Source organism: Mastigoproctus giganteus, chromosome 5 (assembly GCF_048544385.1).
Source record: "Mastigoproctus giganteus isolate SK-2022 chromosome 5, ASM4854438v1, whole genome shotgun sequence".
Classification (NCBI taxonomy): domain Eukaryota; kingdom Metazoa; phylum Arthropoda; class Arachnida; order Uropygi; family Thelyphonidae; genus Mastigoproctus; species Mastigoproctus giganteus.
The window spans coordinates 233,971,166-233,998,509 of NC_143579.1; the positions used below are offsets into that span (position 1 = coordinate 233,971,166).

Sequence of the window (27,344 nt, forward strand, 5' to 3'; positions counted from 1 at the left end):
ACCTTGCACAGACTGTTCATTTACCTACAAGAATACCGGATAATCCTAATCATACAGCCAATACGCTAGATATTTTTCTCACAAACAACCCTTCTAAGTATACGGTCGAAGTGAGAGGTCCTTTAGGCACTTCAGATCACAACTTGGTGATTGTCTCTTCTCCAATGGAACCTTTATCTCATGGCTATTCCCAACCTCGTGTTGTTTGGCATTACAAGAATACAAAATGGGATGACCTGCGAGACTACTTTTCCTTGGTCAGATTACTGTTTCAAAACTTCTGATGTCAATGATTGTTCTGATCATGTCAGTGAAATTATTCTTGTAGGAATGAAATCCTTTATTCCACACTCCACTTTAAAATCTCGTCCTTTATTTAAACCTTGGTTTTCCAATAAATGTGCTAAGGCTGTTCGAGAGAAGAATGTTGCATATCGTAATTGGCTTGTTTCAAATTCTTCAGTTTCATTTTCTGCCTACAACAAAGCTCGCAACAATTGTAAAGCAGTTATTAATCAGTCCAAACTAGAGTTTGAACAGGCTAAGAGTAGAAAACTTGCTTCTTGCCCTAATGGTAGCCGAGCATTCTGGTCTCTTGCCAAAGCTATTGGCCACAACTTTTGCCTATCTCTGCTCCCACCTCTGTCCAAACCAGATGGTTCTGTTGTCACTTCAGCCAAGGATAAAGCGAACCTGCTAGCATCCCATTTTTCTGCCAGCTCATGTATTAATGATCTTGGTAAAACACCTCCCACCATTCTCAACACGCTCCATTCAATGCCTCCAGTGGTCTTCCGTCAAAAGGATATCAGAAGGATTTTGATGAATCTTAATGCTAAGAAAGCTCCAGGTCCTTATGGTATTTCTCCACTTATTCTCAAAACCTGTGCTCCTGAACTTACTCCTATTCTTTGCTGCCCTTTTTCACTTTCTTATTCCAAAGGTGTCTTTTCTTCTGTTTGGAAATTTGCTCATATCCAGCCAGTTCCTAAAAAGGGTGACAAATCCCTCCCATCCAATTATCGTCCCATTGCAATTACTTCTATTCTTTCTAAAGTAATGGAGAAATCAATTAACTGCCAACTCTTAAACTACCTAGAAACCTTCCGTCTGACCAACGATCGCCAGTATAGATTCCGTCAGTGTCGATCCACTGGTGATATTCTTGCTTATGTTACCCATTTATGGATTAGTTCAATGGAAAGGTTCTGGGAAACATAAGTAATTGCTCTTGACATCTCAAAGGCTTTCGATTGTGTTTGGCATAAAGGTCTTCTAAACAAGCTTCCATCTTATCGTTTGCCAACTGTTTTTAGTAATTGGTTATCCAGTTTTCTCTGTGATCGCTCACTGAGGGTGATGGTAGCTGGCTCTCTGTCTTCTAACTTCTCCAATAATGCCGGTGTCCCCCAGGGTTCAGTTCTTCCCCCCACTTTTTTCCTCTTGTATATTAATGACCTTCTTCCATTGACTGGAAATCCTATCCATAGTTTTGCCGATGATAGCACATTGCATTCCACTTTCCATTTTGAGAAACCTTGTCCTGCTCAATCAGCTTCAATTTCTCGAAAATCTGCTACCAATTCCTTAAATGCCGATCTCAGGTAATTCTCCAGTGGGGCAAAGACAACTTAATTGATTTAAACCCTTCTAAAACTCAGTCTTGTCTTATATCTCGCAAAAAGGATTCTTCTGCTCCTGTGCTTATCTTTGGTGACATTCCGATTTCTAAAAAAATGATATATCTCTTTTGGGGATTACCCTTACCTCTAATCTCTCTTGGCACTAGCACATTACAAATATTGCTTCCTCTGCATCTAAAAAACTTGGTTTTCTCTTTCGCTCTCGGCGTTACTTTTCTTCCAAACAGCTGCTCTCTCTGTATAAATCGCAAATCCGCCCTGCCATCTAATATTGTTCCCACAACTGGGGTGGTGCCCCCAAAACCTCTCTCAGGCTTCTTGATTCCATTCAGAAGAGATCAGTTAGGTTAATTAATGATTCATCTCTAACAGAGTCTCTCCACTTGCTCTCTCATAGATGTACTGTTTCTGCTGCATGCCTCTTCTACAGATACTTCCATGGGCACTGTTTTTCTGAATTGGCTTCTGTAAGGGCGCCTCCGTAGCCAGGTGGGCAGGAGCAGCAGTGCGTAGCACACGCTTCTTGATTAGACCGGGGTTCGAGCCCGTGACTACCAAATACGGAGGATGCGGAAAGGTCAGGGAATGACCACTGCATATCCCCGGAGCAATATGGCCTTAGTTGCTAATGCTCCTAAAAAAAAAAAAAAAAAAACAAAAAAAAAGCTTCTATAATTCCCGCTTTCTCTTTCAAAACGGTCCAAACTCGTGCCGCCACCAGCCAACATCCATTTACTGTCCAACTTCAAACTCACAGAACCAACTTTTCATCTTCCTCGTTTATTCATTCAACTGCCGTTTTCTGGAACAACCTGCCTTCATACGTATTTCCTGAAAATTACAGTCTACAGAAGTTCAAGTCCAATGTCAACAAATATCTTCTTTCGTCTTCTCAACCTCCAACCCAAGCACGGTACCAAGTACTATAGGTTCTAATACCTCTCATGTTTGGGGTTTACATAAAAAAAAAAAAAAAAAAAAATTAGAATTCCATTTCTGTCTAAATGATCCTGTCTACACTCTTGATCATTGACTCCATGATTTTCTCTACTACCTTGCCTGCACCTTAAGACCGAAAAATTTTCTGATAAATAATCTTCTGAAATTACGATATCACTAATTTCATGCCTTGCAGTTTCACTGGCACAGTTTATTAATGCAAAGTACCTATTCAATTCATCTACAACATCAGTTGGGTTATATAAGACTTTTTCCACACCCATTGTACAAGAATGAAATCTGATTTGTTCTTTCCTTTGTTCATACAAGAAAAATTTTTCTTTGCCAGCCCATCCTTTACCTTGGTACTGTTACAGATCAGCTGTGGTTCTATTGTAGCTATCACAGGTTTCAGTACTTTTCTTTGCTGTTAACTTTACTATGGCATCATCAGTTGTCCTAACCACGAGTTTGAATTTGCTAATTTTATTGATAACACTCCTGACATTACTGCATACATGATTCAGACTAAATGTTCTTGTGTACTTTACTACCTGGATACATCACGTAGAAGTTATTTAAGTTTGGTTCCCATCATTAGCTTTCTGCATGTTTGAAATATTACTACTCTCTGTTGTAATATTGTCAGTACTGTCCATTGTGGAAACAAAGTTGAGATGTGTATAAGCATTACTTTGACCTGTATTGTCAGATAAATGCATACATGTATTAAATCATGTCCTGTAACTAGCAGTTTACCTTAGCATATCATCAATGATATTAGCAAAAACCTTTGTTCAAATGAATCCCATCTCAGGGTTTGGCCCATTCAATATCACTTCATCAATATCACTGGCGTCAGTGATATTGGCGAAGGTATATCAAGCTTAACGTCAAAATTTGCAGATGATAAAAGGTTGGCAGGGTTTGTTAATAACAGTAATGACAGCATGCTGCTGCAACAGGATCTGGAAAAGTTGGGTAGATGGGCTGAGAAGTGGCAACTGAAGTTTAACATTGACAAATGCAAAGTACTGCATATTGGTAGCAGTAACCCCAGAGAAATGTACGAACTATGTGGTGTTACACTCAGGGTAGTGGAGAATGAAAAAGACCTAGGGGTAATTGTGCAGTCAGATATGAAGTTTTTTGAGCAGTGCAGACAGACAGGCTGCCAGAGTAGATCATGGGGTCTTGTCAATGATATACAGGAATTTTGCGAGCAGGGATAAGGAGGTGATTATCCTCTGTATAAGGCAGTGGTCAGGCCACACCTTGAGTACTGCGTACAGGTGTGATTTTTTTTTTTTTTTTTTTTTTGCTGATGCTGTATAAACTTACTTTCTTGTATCGTGTGCCTCTACCTAATGCCAACCTCTACAAAATAGATTCCCTCTACCTAAAAGTGCAGGATGTGCTGATTAAAAATAAATAAATAAAAAAATATTTTAAAATTCCTCCCAAAAGCCTTGCAGAGTTCCTCAAATATTGAACTGATCCGCATGAGCTGGATATCATCATTCTTCACTTTCTTGGTGATTCCCTTCTACTTCTGATTCTCTCTCTGTCAGGGTAATGCAGGAATTTTTTTTTTTGTCTGGTGAAGCATAAGCCTCAGGCTTCCTTGCACCACATGGCTAATAATAATAAAATAATAAAGGCCTTCAACTGTAGAGTCTCCTGTTGTGCCTGGGCAGAGTTGCAGACATATATTCTGACCTATGTAAAAATTTTTGACATGTTTCTATATTTATCCAACAATTTTTCAGTTTGTGTTTTCTTAATATCATTAGTTTCCAGATGAATAATAATGCTCTCCTTAACCCCTTAAAATCTGACAATTTATTTGTGGCATCATTAATTGTGCTCCCAACAGACCACCCTGGTTCTAGTTTATCTCTTTATTACAAAAAAGTTGCCTTTTTTCCCGGCAATAGAATATCCGAATAAAACTAAATCCTCTTGAACCATAGCAGTGTGCACTTGACCATTCTGGTCTCAGGTCTGAATCAAAGATGCATCATCTGGCAGGGTATTAGGTACTTGAGTCCCTGACCGGTTCCCAGTTTTATTGGCTTTAAGGCAAGCACCCATTTCATCAGTGACTCAAATTCTTTTAAGCAATGCACCAAATTTTAATTTTAAGATTGTTACCACCCTTACATTGGGAACAAAGAAAACAGACATCGGTTTAGCTATGATTATCATCTAGATTGATCTTAGAATACATGCCATAGTTATACAAGCAATGAACTTTCAAAGAGTACATACAGGAACTGCCTGTGGCCATTTCCCTCCAAATAATGAACTTCTTGGATGAATTACTTTACAGAATATTACAGTAATTAAATTAAAAATTACAATAATTAAAATTTTTGAAATTAAAAATTTTAATTTGCTGTAAACCTAAAAGTATGTATCTTAACCGGACTTAGCTTTACAAAAGGTAAGAATTAAATTTACAATATACAGTGGACCCCGCTTTACATTTGGCTCACTATACGGTATGTGTCAAGCGCCGGTCATTGTGATCATGTTTGCAAAGGGAATTTTATTTCTATTAAACAGTGATTCTGATAAGTGAAAATAGGAGGAATATTATCCACAGGGTATAAAAGTAAATATATAAAGCACAAATTTACGTTTTATTACCTTACTATTAACAAAATTAAATATGTGAAAATTGGAAGAGTATTTTCCGCAGTTTGGCAAAATAAAAATAAATTTACACTTACGTACATAGTTTAATTACTGCTGTAATATGTAGATACTAACTAATTGATATTTCTGTTCGCTGTCTTTTTTTAAATTTTACAACAGAAAAAATAAATAAATAAATAAACAATTAATAACAAATAACACGTCATGCATAAAATTGCAAATAACATGATACACACAAGTGACATACAGAGTAACAAGTTTACAAAAATTAAAAAAAAAAAAAAAAAAAAGGAATGAAGAGAAGGTTCTGAAAATTTGTTTTTTATATGATTGAAGATTTTAGTGAAGGGGGAAACACATTTCACCATAATAACGTAAAAACCCACAGAGTTCCAGCTATCGGTACCATTGCAAATGCAATAAGGTCGAATTTACTACAGTTTATAATAGACTGCACTAACAGAAAAGCCCAATAAACCGGAAACTGCAAATTGTTTTTATTTTTTTATGGTCGTGACCTCCAGAAATATCAAAAAAGAGTTCAGAATTGATTCTTCTTATAACCCAACATATGATAACAATGAAAATGTAGTTCATTTTAATGATTTGAATTAGTTTTTGGAAATTTGATTCTACTAACCAGTAACCATGTTAAGACGCACCTACTTATATCAATAAGCAATCGTAAGCTTGGCTTACTATTGTCCCCAACCAGACCACATGGTCCTTCCTCTCAGCCAATAGTAGTTTTTGTAAATGTGTTGGCCGCATGTTTTGTATCATTTAGTTAAAGTGAATTTTTTGTGTTGTGCTTTAATCAGTATATTATTTTTAATCAATATGTACAATTGCAAAATCAGCTAAGTTATATAGCAAAAATTTCAGCTTCCGAGGTCTTGGAATGAATTACCAAAAAACAATGTGTTGTTGGATTCACATTGCGATATTTTCATGATATGATGGTGTGTCTCTGGAGCAGATTAATATTGTAAAGTGGGGGTCCACTGTATTAAAGAGATTAAGCAGATTGGTCTTCTGAATTCTTTTTCTACACCCTAGTCCTTTAGACTTCAGCTACCCATCTATAGAGCAAAGAAATGTCTACTCTGTGGTTACCAAGAGAGAAAGAGTAGTTTTACTCAAGAATAAAAGTGCATAAAAATCTAAGATTTTTATAACTACAGGTGATAGATTTATTGCTTTAATACATAAGAAAATTAATAGGTAAATTATGTAATTAAAAGCATCAATTTACATCTTATTGACTTTCAAAAAATAATGCTCGAAGGGAATAAGATCACAGTATAATGTACATAAAAGAATATAATGAAACTAGTGTATACTGTGAATAATTAAAATGAGAGAGAGAGAGAATACTGTAATAATTTAGTTAAGTTTGACCTCTTCAAAAGATACCCTCCCCATTATCACATAATAAAATAATCTAATTCAAATCACAATAATACAGGTAACCCTCATATAACACGGTTGTTAGGTTCCTATAAAATCTCGTGTTGTGCGAAACCGTGTTAAACGGGACTAAGAACCAGTATAAAAAGGGGGGGGGGGTATGTTCCAAAAGCTAACAATAATACACCATTTTCTTTTTATAACTACCAGAAACTTAATTTTTTTTTTTTTTTTTATTTTTCAACAAAATAGCTATAACTGAACAAATGTCATACAAACTGTGATACATATATGCCAGATAATGTACATTCCTTTAATTTTCTTCCTCTTCATCGCTGCTAAGCACAATCAAACAAGAATGTTTTCTCTGTTGCAGAATATCTTCGCCTTCTGAACTTTCTTCTGCAGCATCTAGACTTTTGTATGTCTTCAGCTCTCTCTCTCTAAAAAATCAGTAATCTTGGCTTGTTTGCTTTTGCTTGATAGATCTTTGTAAATTTAATGGTATGGAGTTAAGCTTTTTTGAAGCTCCATTTTTAGCTTTGTGCTCCGTTCAGTCGAAGGACCTGCATTCAAAAAATAAGATTCTAATTGCTCAGCTAAGTTGATGCCTTCCCTTATGCTTTTTAGCGTAAAATTTGGAACTTCAGAATTTTCATCTGTGCTATCATCCTCTGAATTGATTTGGTTTACCTCCGATGCCATTTCCACCAAATCCGTTTTGCCACCCTCTTTTCTCACCAGTAATTCTTGAACGTCTTCAGTAGTTATATCATCAAACCTTCCCCTCCTACCTACTTAGCAAGTTCTACTATCTCACCAATTCCTTTTTCTGTCAGTTTGCCATATTTCTTGAACGAACTGACTCTGGCCATACATTTTTCCAACGCACAGTTAATGTTGACCATTGATTTTACTTCTTTGAGTGATAAAGCTATGCTTCCGATACAGTCTGCAATTGAAAATTGTTTCCATGCCTCCTTTACTTCAATAGATTCGAAATCAATTTTTTCCAGATTACATTGTAAAGATTTTCTGGTGTAATGAGTTTTAAAGGTAAATTAAAGAAGTTGTATTAGGTGGTAGGAACAACTTCAACGTCTGGATGACTTAAATCTTTTGGATAGTCTAGCGTGCTATGCAATAGTAATAAAACTTTGAAATCTAGATTTTTTTCCCACAAGTTCAATAGCACAGAACCTAACATGGGGATTTCCCAACAAAATAAAATACTGTAACTTCTCGATATATATATATATATATTTTTTTGCATAATGACTAGTGAATCAAAAGCGGGGATTCACAAAAAAGAATAGAAATGTTCAAAAATTACATCCAACATAATAGCAGAGTTTCCCCCCCACAAAAGCTCAAAAATACCATGTTATTTGAGGTTTGCCACAATTCTCTGTGTTGTGCGAGGATTGCCACAATTTATCAATCATGTTAGAGCAAAACCGTGTTGTAGAAGTACCGTGTTATACAGGGGTTGCCTGTATATATTATTCTTTCATTAAGAATAAAAGTCATTGTCTTTTCATTTAAAATAAACCATCTATAATTATCGTCACGTTTAGTCCTTTTGCGAGTATGCATGTATACAAAAGGTTTTAGGGTTGTTTCAACACAGTATCAACAAATCATACCTGTATATGTACAGATTGTTGTCATGAAAGTCAACAAAGATGTTCCATCTATTAGTTGTATTTACAAATAATAGTAGCTCTCTTTATATTTATAATAATTTAAAATCAGCATAAGAGGGCGCAACCTTTCAGCAAGGTTTGAAACTCTGTGGTTAAACAAGCCAAAATTAAAGAAGTTATCTGGAATTAGGATCCTGAAGTTGAGGAAACTGAGATAAATAATGCATATCTAAACACAGATGATATTACTGCACCAAAAAAAAAAAAAGGAAGAAAAAGTAATTGACTTTATTTATTTTTTTAACAATTTTTTAGCAGTATTCTGACTATAATGTTCACCTACAAAGTCAAAATAGTAAAAAAATAATATTTGTAAGCATTTATGTACATAGATTTTTCAAATTTTATAAATAGTAAAAAAAAAAAAAAAAAAAACCTCACTCCAGGTGGCATACATACCGTTTGGAAACTCACTAAAGAAATAGCAGTACTAGTAGGGCAATACTGAGGCTGTTTATTGTGAAGGTTGAAGCTGTAACAACCTTTGGTTTGTTTATTTGTAGTATTATTGTGATGAGGAAACTCATGAAGGTAGAGCGATATTACACTTCTTAGAAATACACCGAAAACATTTCTCCCCCCCCCCTCTTTAATACTGAACTGATATTGCTTCATGTCACTAGAAAAAAAAATGAACTTTTTTTTTAAATCTTTTTGATACTGTTCTAACTATGGTTTGTTTATCTGAAGTGGTGTTAATACCAAAGAAACCTTGCTGTGGCAGGTACACTAGATTGAGGATGAAACACCATTTTAATGAATTAATTATTGTTATTATTATTATTTTTTTTTTTTTTAAGGATGAACCAAGTTGACATCAATTCATTCAGTACCAGAAAAGTGATATTATTGACACATCTCTGTGATATAATGCAAGAATACATTTAAACAGTTTGCCAAGTTTCATTGAACTAATTTGAAGAAATGATGAAATGAATCCGGTACGTTGTGAAGTAAAAATGGACATGACTGGCTATACACACACACTGCTACAAAAACAAATTTTGACTGTTATACAAAATGTACCATTAAAGGTTTGCTTCCAAAATAGGGCATTGAGCTTTCTTATATCATCACTTATAGCTCTTACATTATTTATATATAAAAGACTTGACTGTTCTTAACTATATTATATATAAAGAATATAGAAACTTTCATGAATAAAAATTTAATGTCATGTACAAAATAGATGGACGAAATGAATTTTGAAATGGATGTGAATCAACGAAATTGTGAAGTTTGCTGGTACAAACCCCCAGGGGCTCACATCTGGTGAGTATGGGCTTGGCACACCCAGGGTCCTGAGCTGGATATCATCATTCTTCTCTTTTTTGGTGATTCCCTTCTACTTCTGACTCTCTCTCTCTCTCTCTCTCTCTCTCTCTCTCTCTCTCCCCTCTCCCTCCCCTCCCCCTCCCCTTCTCTCTCATGGTAACTTGGAATTTTTTTTGGTTGGTGCAGCATAAGCCTCAGGCTTCCTTGCACTATGTGGCTAGTATTAATAATGACAAGAGCAAGCACATGACTGCAGTTGCTGGAAACATGCGGAGGAGGCCTTCATCCTGCAGTGAAGCAACAATTGTGATGATGATATTGAATGCAAATAATTAAGGGATAATATCATTATTTCTTAAACTATGAAACTTGTATAAGTGAGGAAAAAAGAGGAGGAACAGTTTTAAATGTATAGTCTGCACACTAGTGCTAGGACTGTGCTAATAATTGAAGGTTCTATTGTGTTAAAAATATTAAAATTAGATCAACTCAAGGACCAGAGTAAAATAGTTTTATGCAGTTCTTAACAATTAAAATTCCATAAAACTGCAGCCAGTATTTGAAAGACTCCTTTTAAAATACTATCTTGTATTGTCTTGTATCTTCAATGTGAAGCATATTTACATAATTATTATATATTTCAGGGTTGGCCAACAAGTCGATTGTGGCTTTGATTTCAGTCAATCACGACAAATTTTAAATATATATAAAAAATAGATTAGTCAAAATCCAATGCACTTATTAAAATCCGTTGAACTGCGCAGCTGCTAGGCTTGTCTAGTGAAAATTCAAGCAACATGATTTGATGATTTGATTTAAAATGAATACTACAAAAAAAAAAAAAAGAGTAAAACATATCATTGTCATAAAGTGGGAACTAGAATAATTTTTTGTAATGATAAAAGAATAATTTCATTTGATTTGCAATGCTTCCATAGCTATACCTAAAAAAAGAAATTTAGAAAGGTACTTCAATGCACTCCATGGTAAATACCAATCAGATTTTCTCCCTAATAGTGACCTTAGAAAAAATAAATTAAAAGAAGTTAAATCCAGATTATTTGCACAACAAAATTTCTTCATGACCCCTAATTTACAATCTAAAGCAGTAACTGTAGCATCATTTAAAGTGAGTCATCTTCTTGCAAAAAAATGCAAACCATTTTCTGATGGTCATCAAAGATGCATTTTTTTTGAAGACACATTCATCAAAGATGCATTTTTAGAAATAATAAATTCTCTTTTTGAAAATTTTAAGAACAAAAATGAAATGAATAGTGCTCTTCAAGATCTGCAATTATCTCAAAATACTGTGATGCAACGCATCGAAAAAATTGAGTAAAAATGTGAGCAGACAATTGCGTGCTCATATTGCTGCTAATTGTATGTCCTTTTCTTTACAACTGGATGAATGTACAGACATCAGTGATACAGCTCAATTGCTCGTTTTTATTCATATGGTTTTCGATGATTCTGCCACTAAGAAGAACTGCTGGGTATGGTTTCATTAAAAGAAAGAACTATAGGTTTTGATACATTTAATACATTCAAAAATTTTATTGAAAAAATTAAATTACCACTTTAAGCTCGTATCAATAACAACAGATGGAGCTAAAGAAATGATGGGGCACCTTAAAGAATTCATCGCATTGTGCCAAAAGGGTGATGAATTCCCAGATTTTTTGAGTTACCACTGTATCGTCCACCAAGTGTTAGCCAGAAAAATATTAAATATTAAAAGGGTTCAAAGTCATGGATATCATCAGAGAACAATCTCTTGAAAGGAGACTTTTCAAAATGCAACTCGATGAAAATGAACCAGATCTAATGTTACACACACAGATGTGAGATGGCTGAGTCGGAGTAAGTTTCTACAAAGATTTTGAAATTTGCTGAATGAAATAAAAAAATTTGTTGATCAAAGGGGAGATGATTATCAGCAGCTACAAGATAGAGTGGTTGTGTGATCTGGCTTTTTTGGCAGATTTTACCAGTAAATTAAGTGATCTGAATTTGGAATTACAAGGAAAAAATAAAAATGTGGGTGACATGATTAGTAGTATTTCTGCATATAAATATCAATTTTTGATATGGCTAAGGATCTCAAAGAAAAAAAATTCAATCATTTTGTAAATATGCAAGATCATTTGCAAAAATATCCTGTTTTTGAATTTAATAGTGAGAAATATGTTTCTGAAATTGAGAAAGTTGTAGATGATTTTGAAACAATTGAAGACATTGTTCAATATATTTCTTATCCATTTAATGTTGACTTAGATACAAAACAAATTGCACAAAAACTCACTGAGATTTTTCACATGGAGAAAATATTACTTGAAAATTAAATTATTACATTGCGAAACGATATCTTCCTAAAAAGATCATCAGAAAAAGAGTTTTGGAAATATGTTTGCCGAAATATAAAAAAATGCAGTGAACTTTTAAATTCCTATTTTGTTCCCACATATCTATAATGAATCGGCCTTTTTGTATTTTAAACAAAGACGAAGAATCGCTCTACTCTTAAGACTTGCATACAGAAAATTCTTTACCGTTGGCCTTATCACAGTATATCCCCGATTTTGTAAGCTTGGCAGATGACATGAAGACACAAGCTTCGCATAAATTAAAAATTTAAATACTTATGAATTTAAAATAAGAATTTTGAATTTTATTTAATTTTAAAATTTATAAACAACATTTTTCAATATGTGTTGATTAACTTTTTTAACCATATGCAATGAAATTCTTGAGATGGTAGATTGTGGCACCTTTTAAAAAAAAAAGAAAAAAAGTAGATCGCATCAACAAAATTAAGTTGGCCACCCCTGATATATTTCAGTAAGATTTATTTTTTTGTCTTCTCAGTGAATTGTATATAACAGAATAAAAATAAACATTATTACTGTGTTACTTATTCTAATTTATTTATTGATATTTGGAAAATTGTTTTCAGTGAATTTTCCTAGACCCATTTATAGTAGTAAGACAGTTGTGCATGCTAAGATAAAGGATATTTATTTATGCTAGTAAATTAGAAATATTAGACAATTTTTATTATTTTTTAAATTTATGGACATTGTTGAGGATTGGTACTATTACCTTTATCATGTAAAGTGCCAAATTATTCTTATCCATTTAAACTGTTCTTTGTTTTAATGGATGAGAATTCAAACAATGTGCATGCAGCTTTATTTGTATTCTTCAGAGTTACGGAAGGTCACTGACCCTTAGTACAACTTACTTTAATTAATGTGAAATCCTTTAATGAAAAATAAAGGTGAGACAAGTTTTTTGTGTGAAATGTAGTCTTCTTTTGTAATGTATCAAAATAGTATACACTAATTTAGAGATAAGCATTGCCATACTAGGAAACTTACTTTAGTTGTATTTTTTAAACCTCCCAAACAATTTCACATTCATTTCACAAATATACCTGATCTCGGTTCCAATCTCAATGATGTCCATTTCCACTTAGTCTGCCAAGACCCATTTACTTCTTCCAACAGAATCCCAATTATCGGTTGATTCAACTTGCTCATCTCAGTTGTCCTAATCTTTCAGAGTATTATTCCCTTTGCTGCAGGGTACCTCCATAGCCAGGTGGGAAGGAGCAGCAGTGCGTAGCATGCGCTTCTTGATTAGACCGGGGTTCGAGCCCGTCACCACCAAATACAGAGGATGCGGAAAGGTCAGGGAATGACCACCACATATCCCCGGAGAAATATGGCCTTAGTTGATAATGCTGCTAAAAACCAAATAACAACAACCTTTGCTGCAGTGGTGGTACTTGTGCATATGTCCACTCTAATATTCTCTATCAGAGACTTAGAAATTTGAAATATTCACTGGCTTAAAATCTCTACACCATTCTTTCAAATTCATCTGTTGCTTCTATTGTTCTCCCAACTCCACTAATCATTTGGAACTCATTGACTTTCTCCAGTCCAACTTTCCTAACAGTGAGGTAATTTTCCTTGGTAATTTTAATGTTCTCAACTCCTGTTGGCTTTCGTTTTCTAGTCACACGGACCCAGCTGATTGAGATGCTGAGGCGTTTTCAATTATAAATGATCTTGCGCAAATTGTCCATTTACCTACCAGAATACCAGACAATCTTAACGACACGGCCAACACGTTTGTTCTTTTTCTCACAACTTCCAAGTGCACGGTTGAGGTTACTGATTCTCTAGGCACTTAAGATCACAATTTGATGGTCTCTTCTCCAATGGAGCCTTTCTCTCATGGTCACTGTCAACCTCGTGTTTGGCATTACAAGAATGCAAAATGGAATGACTTCCAAGATTTCGATTCTCCCCTTCCTTGGTTGGATAACTGTTTTAAATCTTCTGATGTCAGTGTTTGCTCAAATCATGCCAGTGAAATTATTTTTGTAGGAAGGAATTCCTTTTTTCCACACTCCACCTTAAAATCTCATCCTTTATCTAAACCTTGGTTTCCCAATAAATGCGGTAAGGCTGTTTGAGATAAGAATGCTGCATATCACAATTGGCTTTCATCCAAATCTCCAGGTTAATTTTCTGCCTACACCAAAACTTGCAACAGTTGTAAAACAGTTATTAATCAGTCCAAACTAGATTTTGAACAGGCTCAGAGTAGAAAACTTGCTTCTCGTCCAAATGGGAATTGAGCATTCTTGTCTCTTGCAACCCACCTCTGTTAAAACCCAATGGTTCTGTATTGTTGATCTTGGTAAACTACCTCCTACCATTCCCAGTACACTCCATTTAATGCCTCCTGTTGCCTTCCATCAACAGGAGGTCAGAAGAATTTTGAAAAATTATGATACCAAGAAAGTGCAAGGACGTAATGGTATTTCTTCACTTGTTTTCAAAATCTGTGCTCCTGAGCTTAGTTCTGTTCTGTGTTTCCTTTTTGCACTTTCTTATTCCAACAGTGTTTTCCCTTTTTACTTGGAAATTTGCTCATATCTAACCAGTTCTGAAAAGGGTGATAAATTCCCTTCTCTCCCACCCCCCCATCCAATTATTATCCCATTGTGCTTACTTCTACTCTTTCTAAATTAATGGAAAAATCCATTAATTGCCGATTCCTGTACTGTCTAGAAACCTTCCATCCAATCAGTGATCACCAGTATGAATTTTGTCAGTGTTGATCCACTGGTGATATACTTGTTTATGTTACTCATCAATGGATAAATTCAGTGGAAAAGTTAAAATTTAGGTGAAATTTAGGCAGTTGCTCTTGTTCTTTCAAAGGCTTTTGATTGTGTTTGGCGTAAAGGTCTTTTAAATAAACTTCCATCATATGATTTGGCGACTGTTTTTTGTAATTGAATATCCAGTTTTCTCTGACCACTCACTGTGCACCATGGTAGATAGCTCTCTGTCTTCTAACTTCCTGCTAATGCTGGTGTTCTTCAAGATTCCATTCTTTTTTCTATTCTCTTCCCCTTGTATATCAACAATTTTCTTCCATTGACTGGAAATCCTGTCCATAGTTTAGCCGATGATAGTACATTGCATTTCACCTTTCAGTTTGAGAAACCTGTTGTCCTCTGCATCTAAAAAATTGGGTTTTCTCTTTTTTTCTCTTGGCATTACTTTTCTTTTGACAGCTACTCACTTTGTACAAATCTCAGGCTTCCAGACTCCATTCAAAAGAGGGCAGTTAGGTTAATTGATTAATGCATCTGTTATGAAGTCTCTCCACTCCCTGTCTCATGGTGTTCTGTTTGTGCTGCATCCCTTTTCTATAGATACATCCATGGATCCTATTCTTCTGAACTGGCTTCTGTAATTCCCACTCTTTCTGTTCCAAACCAGTCCAAACACTTGCTGCAAACAGTCAACATTCACTTACTGTGAAACTTCAAACTCACAGAATCAATTTTTCTTCTTCCTCATTTGTCCGTTAAATTTCTGTTTTTTTGGAACTACAGGCATACCTCGAATAACGAATAGGATGCGTTCCACAAAATTACTTCGTTTTCAGAGGTAAAAATACTATGGCCGGAATAGGGATACGTTCCTACGTAAAGAAAATGAAAAGCTTTTTTTTCGAACAAAGAAAAGTTTTATTAAATAAACAGTCAACTTACATACAAAGTGAAATCACATTTTAAAATATGAGTCTAAAGTTGATTGCTTATGCTTTTTTTCTCTTTCATTTAACAATTGCCTATAGGAGTTATTGCATTTAACACTGATCGCTTAACAATAAAACTTCTTCCTAAATCAGGATCATTTTCACTAAAAAAATTTAAAACGTTTTCAATGTCATTTAAGCACCTTTTTAAATCTTTGGTTAACACTTTTTCAGCAGGAACTTTTTTAACTTCGTCTTCATTATCTTTGTCTTCGTTGCTAACAAGGTTTTCTAAATCTTCCACTGAAAAACCATCATCTTCTGCATTCAATAAATTTCTAACATCCTCTTCATCGACATTTTCGAAACCTATTGATTGAGCCATCTGGATAACTTCATTTCTAATTTCTTGGATGTTATTTTCTTCTTCTAGTACAACTTCTGGCCATATTTTGCGCCAAACTCCATTTAAGCACTTCTTAGTGACTTCTTTCCAAGAACTATCAATGTTTTCAATTGCGTTTTTAATGGTGTAGTTTTTCCAAAAAGTTTTAACTGTCATTTCCTCTTTATCCTCTAGTTCATTTAGACGCAGATAATAAGCTTTAAATGATGCTATTATTCCCTGATCCAATGGTTGAATCAGGGAAGTTGTGTTTGCTGGAAGAAACACAACTTTGACAGGAATGCATGTGTCCAACGTGTTAAGATCAGTAGGATGTCCCGGAGCATTGTCTAACAACAAAAAAGCTTTTTCTTCAAAGTTGTTTTTTTGACAATACCGTTTTACTTCAGGACAAAAGTGGTTAACAAACCAATCAGTAAATAACTCCTTGGTAACCCACGCTTTTCTATTTGCTTTCCATATTACAGGTAAATCCATTTTTATGTTACCTTTTAACGCCCTCGGATTTTCTGAATGGTAAACTAATAACAATTGTAATTTATAATCGCCAGAGGCATTTGATCCAAAGAGTAACGTTAAACGGTCTTTGGCTGCTTTGAACCCAGCAGCTGATTTTTCTTCAATAGAAATGAAGCTTTTTGTTGGTAGCCGTTTCCAGAACAAACCGCTTTCGTCAACACTGAACACCAAATTTGGTGGAAAATTTTCACGTTCAATTATTTCCTTTAGTTTTTCTGGAAACTTATTTGCAGCTTCTGTTAATTTTACACTATGAATCCTGGCCCGTTTTTTAAATTTCTCGAACCAACCACGAGAAGCCCCAAAGGTTTCTGTAATTTCTTCAGTTTGTTTAGATTTCAGGTGATTAAACTGGAATATTTTTTTTATGTTAAATGGGGCTTGAAATTGCGGACTTCGTTATATCGAAGCTTCGTTATCAGAGGTAACGTTAACCGAGGTATGCCTGTACATGTATTTACACACTCCCTTTACACGTATTTACTAAAAATTACAATCTACATAAATTCAAGTCTAATGTCAACAAGTATCTTCTTTCATCTTCTCAGCCTTTAGCCAATACATGCTAACAAGTACTATAGTTTCTAATACCTTTCATGTTTTGGGTATTCATGGAATACTGTGGCTTCCATAAATTACAAAGCAGCGTACAGTGTATTATTGGTTGTGCTGTAATGGGCTTAGCTGTTGCTGTAAATGGAAAATGAAAGTTGATGTTTTAGAATTGGTTCCAAAAATATGAGAGCCCTTTTCTTCTTAGTGTGTACGTGTGAGAACTTGCTGTTAGCAGCATAGATTGTCATAAAAAGAACAAATAGTAAAAAGAATACATAAAGTCAGTATTACCTTTGGAGTAATTTATTGTGTTAGATGTCATCTAAAGTAACAGGTTTATTAAAATCTGTAAGTGCAAGGATCATTTGAAAAGTAATGAGACTAGCAGTACTTCTTGCCTTTAATGACCTTGATTGACAGCTTGTATCATGTGGCATGACATTTGGTGAGTTCAATAGTGTAACAACCATTGCTGTATTCCATTGTTTTGAGTGGCAGTAATGAATATTTTATGATAAAAAAATGTGCAATAGAATTTTGTGTGAAGATCGAAAAAAAATCTACCATTAGACTTTACTGCATGCCTTCATTATTCAGGTGGTGGAAGCATTTTGTGAAAGTGGGAGGAAAAACCATGGCTGAATGCTCAAGCACTTCCATTACAGATACGACTCTCAAGAGAGCTGATTGATTGTTGAGTTAGGATAAAAGATTATTTTTATGGGAATTGTCTGATAGTTTAAATTTGCAGTTGGAAACATTTCATCATATAGTGGAGGGGAGAACCCCCTAATATTTTTAAAGGCACCGAATGGTAAAATGTACCTTTGTCTGGATCTAAACCCCAACATTTTGACTTCTTTAAACTTAATTCTTCAGTACTAGATACGTCAGAAGCAAAGTGTGAAAGGTGAATATTATATTGACACCTTAATTCATTTGTGAAAAATTGGTAGATACTTCTGACTGTCACCACTGGTGTTACTTTTGGCATGCTATACGGTGTCCTGTATAGAGAACTAGACAGGACACTGCATAGCATGCAGTTCAGAAAAAAATACCTGAGTTCTTGCAGTTCTAAACAGTGATTTTCTCTAAGACAATTCATAGCTGGCTGATAAAGAAAGCACTGGTGGAACTTCAGTAGAACATCCACCCTATGGTTCTGTCTTCATCCTGTAGGATTTTTGGGCGTTGTAGTGGTAGCTACAAAGTCACAGATTTGCCTCCATTTCAAAATTGAAGCAATCTACCACTGCCACCCTAGACAAGATGTCTGAAAACAGCCTATTTTGGTTATTTGAGATGTGGAGTGCTGTAAAAAAAAATGCATGTCATGTGAAGGACTTGGAAGAAAAAAATCTTCCCAAGGTTGAAGATGTTTCAGATACTGATTAATGTGAGTAGTCTCATTACTATTAAAACACACCTCATAATAATTTTCATTGAATCTTGTTGTATATATGATAAATATGACAGCCATATGTGATTTACATACTTTAATCCTCATTTTTTATTTAAAGGTCAGAGAAAGTGATCCTACAGATTCATATAGAGAAAAGGTGGTTCAGTTGTTAGATGACTTCAAAATATCTGGAGTGAATGGCACCCGTATCCTTTTTTCATCCTATTTAAAATAAGATCAGGTATCAATAAGTGACATTAGTATAGGTTATTTACATTATGCAGTTATATTATTGATGCTTTTGAACTCTGAACATTCTAATAAAATTAAACACATGCCACTCCAGGATTTTATGCTTAAATTTGAGTTTATTGACTGTGAATTTAATGTATTGACTGTGGTTGAAGGTACATTAATTAATAGTCAGTGTGTATATATATATATACAGGGTGTTTCAGTTAAACGTTTCAGAACTTCTAAGCAGGGTAGGGTACATCCTGACAACTCGAAATCATATAGCAATGTGGGGTCGGAAATGCTTTCCTGAAGCGGTGTTGTACACAGAAGCGCCATAAAAAGAAAAGAGACCGTAAGTGAGAAATCGTTTTAATAATACATGAAAAGAAGCAAAAGGTACATGGATTAAAGTAAGTGTTCGAAGTTTCTTCCACGGGCTACAATGCACGCCTCACATCTCCGACGCATGGACATCCGAACATTCTGGAATACTCCAGGCGAATTTCGAATTTCTTCGGCAGCTACTGCGATTCTTGCAACCAGCTCCTCAGCATTGTCAACAGGGGTGTCATAAACTAGCGATTTCATATGACCCCAGAAATAAAAATCAAGACATGATAGGTCGGGTGACCGAGCAGGCCAACGCATGGGACCACCACGTCCGATCCACTGTTGACCAAATGTGACATCCAGGTAGTTACGAACATCTCCGCTATAATGGGCAGGGGCTCCATCGTGTTGGAACCACATTGTCTGTTGCGTCGATGCAGAAATCTGTTCATCTCTCAAAAGTTGTGGCAATACTTGCTGCAGAAAGATCAAGTAGATAGGTCCGGTTAGACCTATCTACTTGATAATCCATGTACCTTTTGCTTCTTTTCATGTATTATTAAAACGATTTCTCACTTATGGTCTCTTTTCTTTATGGTGCTTCTGTGTACAACACCGCTTCAGGAAAGCATTTCCGACCCCACATTGCTATATGATTTCGAGTTGTCAGGATGTACCCTACCCCTCTTAGAAGTTCTGAAACGTTTAACTGAAACACCCTGTATGTGATACCAATTCAACTATCTCCCTATTAAACAAAGTTATTTATAGGGATGTTTCTAGATCTGTAACCTCTTGTGAAAGACATTAAATGGGACTTAATTAAACTTTTATAATAAATTTTATAATATACAAAGCAACATTCAGCATATTATTATTGGTAGCACAGTAATGGGCTATAGCTATGCGGGATATTTTAAATTTGAGGGAAAACACAGCGATACTTGACATCTGTCGGACACCGCACAAACTATTAGCTCAAGGTAGTTCACAGTTTCAACATTACTTATTAAATTTTTTAGATCCGTTTACTTAATAAATGGAACTGTTATGCATTTCTTTTGGCCCAGGGGTGCCATTAAAAATTTACTGAGACACTTAAGGGCGCCATGAACCGAGAAAGTTTGAGAACCTCTGCTGTAGTGTATGAAGGCTGATTATTTTACCTGTAATTGAAGAAATATGAAGGAGCTTATTTTATTCTTTTTTAGTGAATATGAGAATTTGTTATCAGTTTAGGTTAGATTAGATTTAATTTTTAAAACTAAAGCATCAAAAGAAAGTAATTGAAAAAAATATTCAATGGCTATAGTAATAAAATAGCATCTTAATTCAATATATTTAAAACTTCCTAAAACATTAGTAAAATTTTGTTATATGAAAGAGTTGAAAACCGTTACCCTAGAAATTATACTAGGCATTTCTAAAAGAGAGCTCTCACACTGTATGAGAGTTTGAACTCTTTATGAATATAAACAGGATTAGCTCAGCATTTGTAAAATTAAATTGTCTGCACTAGAGGTGAACCCTGCTTTCTAAACGAAGTAAGAATCACCAGAATAAAGTCTTTCCAAGGAATATAATTTAATGTACGCTATCCTAAAATCATGAAACACGTGTAGTTATGAACAAAACTTGCCTTTATTCAAAGAAATTAAGTGTATTGACATGCCTTTGATCATTATTACTGCTTCATTGTATTTTGGAAGACTTTCTTCTGTCTAATGTACTACACCTAATGTTGATATGGGTGTCCAGTGCAATGTTGAGTCAGTTTCAGGTGACATAAACACTAGGAAAATTAAAATGGGAATAGGTTTCTGGTGCTGTTGCAGTCATGTCCAATGGAGTAGTATGGTGTAGTTCAGACTTCCTCCAACAGATGATGGTACAGAGATTATCCAGTAGGATGACAGGTCGTAAATAACAACCAGTTTTATTATTAGCATTAACATTCTCCATGTCATGATTTTGCAATGGAGCAAGGAACAAATATAAAATTTTATTTTAAAATGGAAAAATCTGCAACAAAAATATGAAGTGTTAAAAACTGTTTAGGGTGATGAAATTCTAAGTCATACCAGTGTGTTTAATATTAAAGTGATTCAAAGTGGACGTGAGGATGTTCATGATAACCCAAGATGGCCATCTGTCAACCTCTCGAAATGATGACAGAGTTGTAACAGATCGTCATTTGACCCTCATATTGATGGCTGATGAATTGGATATGGATAAGGAGAAAATTCATAAAATTCTGCATTAAGATTTAGGGAAAAGTACAAAATTTGTGCCTCACAGATGAGCAGAAGCAGCAAAGAGTATCATCATTCAAAGACTTCATCCAGACTTGTCAAGAAAACTGGTAATTTCTTCAACTGTGTATTGTCATTAGAGATGTGTGTTGGGTGTTTCAGTACAACCCAGAGCCGAAACATCAGAGCATCTAGTAGGCTTCAAAATCATCACCAAATCTTAAAACGTTTTGTTTATAGAAGTCCAGAATCAAGACTATGCTGATCATTTTTTAACAAAAAATGGGGTGTGGTTTACAAGGAGTACCTGAAGGAGAGAGCTCTTTTCTACGTACAAATGTTCCTAAGACTATTTGAAGTATATTTCCCAGGTGAGGCCACAATTTCAAGAGAAAGACAGCCGGATCTTGTTGCACAATAATGCCCATGCCCATTCCACACTTAAAGGGAAATTTCTGATGAAACATGGCATTGTACAGATCAGCCATCCACCCTGCACTCCCAATCTAGCAACGCCAGATTTCTTTCTCTTTCCCAAGATGAAAAATGTCCTCAAAGGAAAGAGATTTCAGGATATTGAGAACATAATGGGAGTGCTGTGGCTCAGAGGAGAACTGAGGGGGCAGTTGCCCTCTGACTCACAGCCTTTTAAAATGCACTGCTTGTATGATGTTTGTGCAGCAATCGGGTACAGGACATGATATTGCCATGGGGGATGTCTTTGTGTATGTGCGATGCAAGGAGAGTAACGAATTCAGGCAACAACTCAGCATTGTTATGGGCCTATATGAGAGCTTGAAGGACAGGGTGGATGCCCTCAAAGGGTCTAAATTGAGGGGCCCATCAAGCTCTCAGCTGCCCACATTAACGCCAGAGCTTGCACTTGGTCATCACGCAACACAGCGGCAACCCCCAAGGCAGAAAGCACTGGTTCCACAGGAACTAGTAGTTGTTGGTAACTCTATTGTCAGGGAAACAGGGAACATGCTTTGTAAAAAGGATAGATGGAACAGGACCAGGTTATGTCTGCCAGGGGCAAAGGTTGATGACGTTGTAGAGCGGATATCATCTTTTAAGGGCACAAAAGGTGATATGGTTGTACACGTTGGCACAAATGATATTAAGAGTAGGAGACCGGCGGAATTACTTAACAAGTACAGGTCACTGTTGAAAAAAAGCCGTGAATTAGGGTTGAATTTGAAAGTGTCTGCAATTCTGCCCAGACACAATAGGAGGGAGTATATGATGAGAGACTTGTTGATCAATTTGGCCCTGGAAAGATTGTGTAAGGCTCAAGGGGTAGAATTTTTTTCACCCTGGTCTGTACTTGTTAACAGGAGAGATTGCTTCTACAGGGATGGGATACACTTAAATAGAAAGGGTGCAAGAATATTTGCTGATGCTATCGAGGCAGTGTTAGGTGGGTCGGAAAACTGCTAGCTTGGGGGATACAAGGACTAATAGATTAACAGTAGCCACTGGCAGAGGTGAAAGTGATTCTTGCACTGCTTCTATTGGAATGAGCAGAAGCTGGAAACAAGATGCAGGATATCAGAGACTGCAGGAAGTCATTGCGTACAAGTAAACACATGGGTTGTGTTAGGGTAGCTAAAAATAGAAACAGGTGCATGTATACCTGCGTGTACACCAATGCTAGGAGTTTGGTAAATAAATTTGATGAATTTGAGGTATAGCTCAAAACATCAAAGGCAGATATTGTTGGGATATCAGAGAGACGTGGTGTCACACAGATATAAGTAATGCGGAACTGGAATTTGGGGAATACAATGTATATAGAAAGGATAGACAGGACAGGAGGGGAGGAGGGGTTATGCTATTAATTAAGAAACACATAAATTCAAAGGAAGTGAAGCCAGTTGACATCGATGGACAGGGCAGTGTCGAGTCAGTTTGGTGTGACATAAGAATAGGGAAATCAAAATTGAGAGTAGGAGTGTGCTATAGGCCTAATGACTCTGATGAGTATAATAATATATTGTACAGGGAAATAGAGTGGGCCAGTAAATCAGAGAGTCTTATAATGAGGGATTTTAATTTCCCAGATATTGACTGGAATTTGTGGGTTGGTCACTCACACACTAGCAAGGCTTTTGTGGATTTATTGGATGATTGTTTTCTACATCAGGCCGACCGGGCTAGCCGAGTGGGTAAAGTACCTACCCGGCAACCCAAAGGTCGCGGGTTCGATTCCCGCCTCGGGCTTGGATCAAAGTACTGCAAAAACTGCGAGGTGCAATATGGCCACAGAAGCCGATGCGCCAACAACTACCAAAATCAAAAATCAAATCTGTTTTCTACATCAGCATGTTCGGGAGGCAACTAAAGAGAGTAATACTCTTGATTTGATTATCAGTAGTGATTCTTCATGCATTAAGAATCTGCAGATAATGAACCACTAGGTGGCAGTGATCACAGTTTGCTGAAGTGGGATTTACTCAAATAGGTAACTACCATCAGGGGTAAAGGAAAGGGTTATTGCTTTCGTAAAGGCAACTACGATGGTCTGAGACAGTATTTAAATTCTATACAGTGGGACCAACTGATGATGTTACCAACAGCAAATTCAAAATGAGAAGCATTCAAAGAACTTATCTTGGAAGCTACTAGGCTTTACATACCAACTAAGAAATATTGTTCATGGTTTAGGCCTAAATGGATGTCAGGTGAACTAATGAGACACATGGCAGAGAAGAAAAATGCATGGGATACATATAAATTAACACGTGACACAGATGCCTATGATAGATATAATATAGTCTGTAACCAAGTCACAAAGGAGATTAGGCAGGCAAAGGCAGATTATGAGAAATCCTTGGCAAAGGATGCAAAGAAAAACAAAGAGTTCTTTACCTATGTAAACTCTAGAAGGAAAGGGATGAATCAGATTGGTCCATTGGATATTGATGGTTCAACATTTGAGGATCCTGCTCAGGTGGCTAACAAACTAAATGAGTATTTTGCATCTACATTCACCCATGAGGAGTTATTCAGGGAGGGGAATGCCAGAGGTGAGTTAATCTCTGGCAGTGAGCTGGATGATTTTGTAATAACTGAGAGGAAAGTGGAGAAGAAATTGTTGAAGATAAACATAAAAGAGGCACCTAGGGTGGATGGGATCTATTCAGTTATATTAAAGGAGGCAGCAAAGGAAGTAAGCAAACCCTTAGCCATAATTATGAGAGTATCTTTGGACTCAGGGGAGGTACCCATGAACTGGAGATGTGCAAATGTGACCCCAATTCCCAAAGGAGGAACAAAGGGCAACCACAAGTAATTATAGACCTGCTAGTTTAACTTCTGTTCCCGGAAAATTAATGGAAGCACTGGTTAAAGAAACACTGCAGGATCATCTAGACAAGACTTCGGTTATAGTTCGGACACAGCATGGTTTTGTTAAGGGAAAGTCTTGCCTGATCGATTTGATTGGATACTATGATGTGGTCACAAAGGAACTGGATACAGGGAATAACTGATATCATATATTTGGATCTTAGAAAGGCTTTTGATACTGTTGCACATGGAAGACTGCTACACAGATTGGAGCAATGTGGCCACAGATTGGAGCAATGTGGCATTGGAGGCAAATTGCTGCTATGGATAAAGGGATGGTTGAGTGGGAGAAGACAGAGTGTGGTAATCAATGGACACTGCTCATTGTGGACTAATGTTATTAGTTGTGTCCCTCTGCATTCAGTATTGGGTCCATTGTTGTTTTCTGTATTTATAAATGATATTGTTGATGGTATATCAAGCTTAATGTCCAAGTTTGCAGATGATACGAAGGTTGGCAGGGTTGTTACGGACACTAATGACAGTACGCTGCTGCAACAGAATCTAGAAAAGTTGAGCAGATGGGCTGAGAGGTGTGGCAAATGAAGTTTAACATTTAAAAATGTAAGTACTACATATGGGAAGCAGCAACCCCAGGGTGATGTATCAACTCTGTGGTACTACACTGATAGTGGTAGAGAACGAAAAGGACCTGTGCGTAATTGTGCAGGCAGATATGAAGTTTTCTGAGCAGTGCAGACTGTCTGCAAGAGTAGCTCTTAGTGTGTTGTCAATGATATACAGGAAGTTTTCTAGCAGGGATAAGGAGGTGATTATCTCCTTATATAAAGCAATGATCAGGCCACAACTTGAGTATTGTATACAGGTCTGGAGGTCTCATTTTAAGAAGGATGTAGAGCTGTTGGAACGAGTACAGAGAAGGGCAACAAAATTAGTGAATGGAACAAAAGGTTCCTCTTTCAAAGACAGGCTTAAATTTTGCAAATTACAGTGTCTGGAGACTAGGCACCTGCAAGATGATCTGATTGAGGTGTATAAAGCCTTGCCTTGAATGGTTTGAGCATGCTCAATGCTGATGGAATTCTTCCTCTTGCACAGAATAATCATTTGAGAGGGCATAAATTCAAATTGAGAAAAGACAGATGTAGGATAGATGTGCAGAAGTTTGCCTTTAGCCAGCGGGTGGTTGTTTGGTTGTTGGAACAGACTTCCATCCTTTTTTGTGGAAGTTGATAGCCTAACCTAAATAAATTTAAGGCTGAGCTGAACAGGTACTTGGGACGAATGGAGGGGTGAAATGGGAGCGTTTATTTTTGGCTGATGCTTCATAAGCTTGCTTTCTTGCATCATATGCCTCTACTGATGCTAATATCTTTATTTTTATAGCTTGTGGATAATATTCACCAATTTTCGCTTATTAGAATTGCCATTTATTAGAATCAAAATTCAATTTGCATACATGATCGCTATAATTGGTTCTTAGTATAATTCGTTCCATTCTTCGCTGTATAGTTTTCAGTTTCTTTTGTATTCTTTTGGTGAGTGTCCAAGTTTCACTTCGATAAGTCGTGGGAAGTATACATTGGTTCATTATTTTACATTTCAGACAAATTGGAATATTTCCCCCTCAGTATGCCCATGAGTCATAATAACCAAACCAAAGCTCCTCAGTATGCGTCTATATTTCCTGAAGGTTATCCATCTGAAATTTATTCTTCTCTTGAGTTCCAGCCATTTATCATTATTACAGCTAATGACTTGTCCAAAATAAGTATACAAATCCACCTTTTCAATTTCTGCCCCTTCAGTGATTATATCCCTTTCTTTGGCATGCTTGCTCATCATTACTTTTGTTTTAACCATATTCATCTTTAGTCCAAAATCCTTACCAACTCTGCATAACTGATTAAGATTTTCCTGTAATTCTTTAGGATCATGACTTATAATTATAATGCCATCTGCAAATTGTAAATGGTTTAGATACTCTTCATTCATATTGACTCCTTTCTGCAACCAGTCCAAACATCTGAAAGCTTCTTCAAGAGAGCAGCAGTAAACAAGTTCGGAGATATTGTGTCTCCTTGTCAAACTCCTTTCTCAAGTTTAAATTTACTACTATCTTTGTCTAGTCTAATAAAGGAGATAGCATTTTCATATATTTTCTACAAAATCATAATGTATGGGATGTCTATGCCTTTTCTTTCCAGTGCCTGAAACATTGTCTTATGCTGTCTGGAGTCAAATGCCTTTTTATAATCCACAAATGCCAGGCATAATGGTGTTTTATATTCATTTGCTTTCTCCATTAGCTCTGATATTACGTGAAGGTGATCCATTGTTGTGAATCCTGTACTAAAGTGAGCTTGCTCTTTTTGGTTGGTTCTCATCAAGTATTCTTTCTAATCTGTTGGTAATGACCCTTGTGAACAACTTGTATATGTGGTACAACAAACTAATTGGTCTATAATTTCAAATTTCTGATTTTTCTCCTTTCTTATGCAGCAAAATTATGATTGCATTATTCTGCTTCTTGGGCGTCACACCTTTCCTAATGTGTTTTGTGAAGAGTCTTGCCAGTTTTTGTGTCATGTCTCTTCCTCCTAATTTTAACAACTCTACAGTAAC

General features: G+C 36.0%; 1 protein-coding gene across 1 annotated transcript in view; it reads left to right on the forward strand.

Annotated features, from left to right (window-relative positions):
* Nucleotides 1–27,344, forward strand: part of LOC150086288 (SRSF protein kinase 3-like) — a 406,569-nt gene that overhangs the window by 98,814 nt on the left and 280,411 nt on the right. Inside the window, exon 6 of the mRNA XM_090374450.1 lies at nt 18,707–18,794. Coding sequence (XP_090230576.1) covers nt 18,707–18,794 — 88 coding nt within the window. The remainder of the gene's footprint in view (nt 1–18,706; nt 18,795–27,344) is intronic.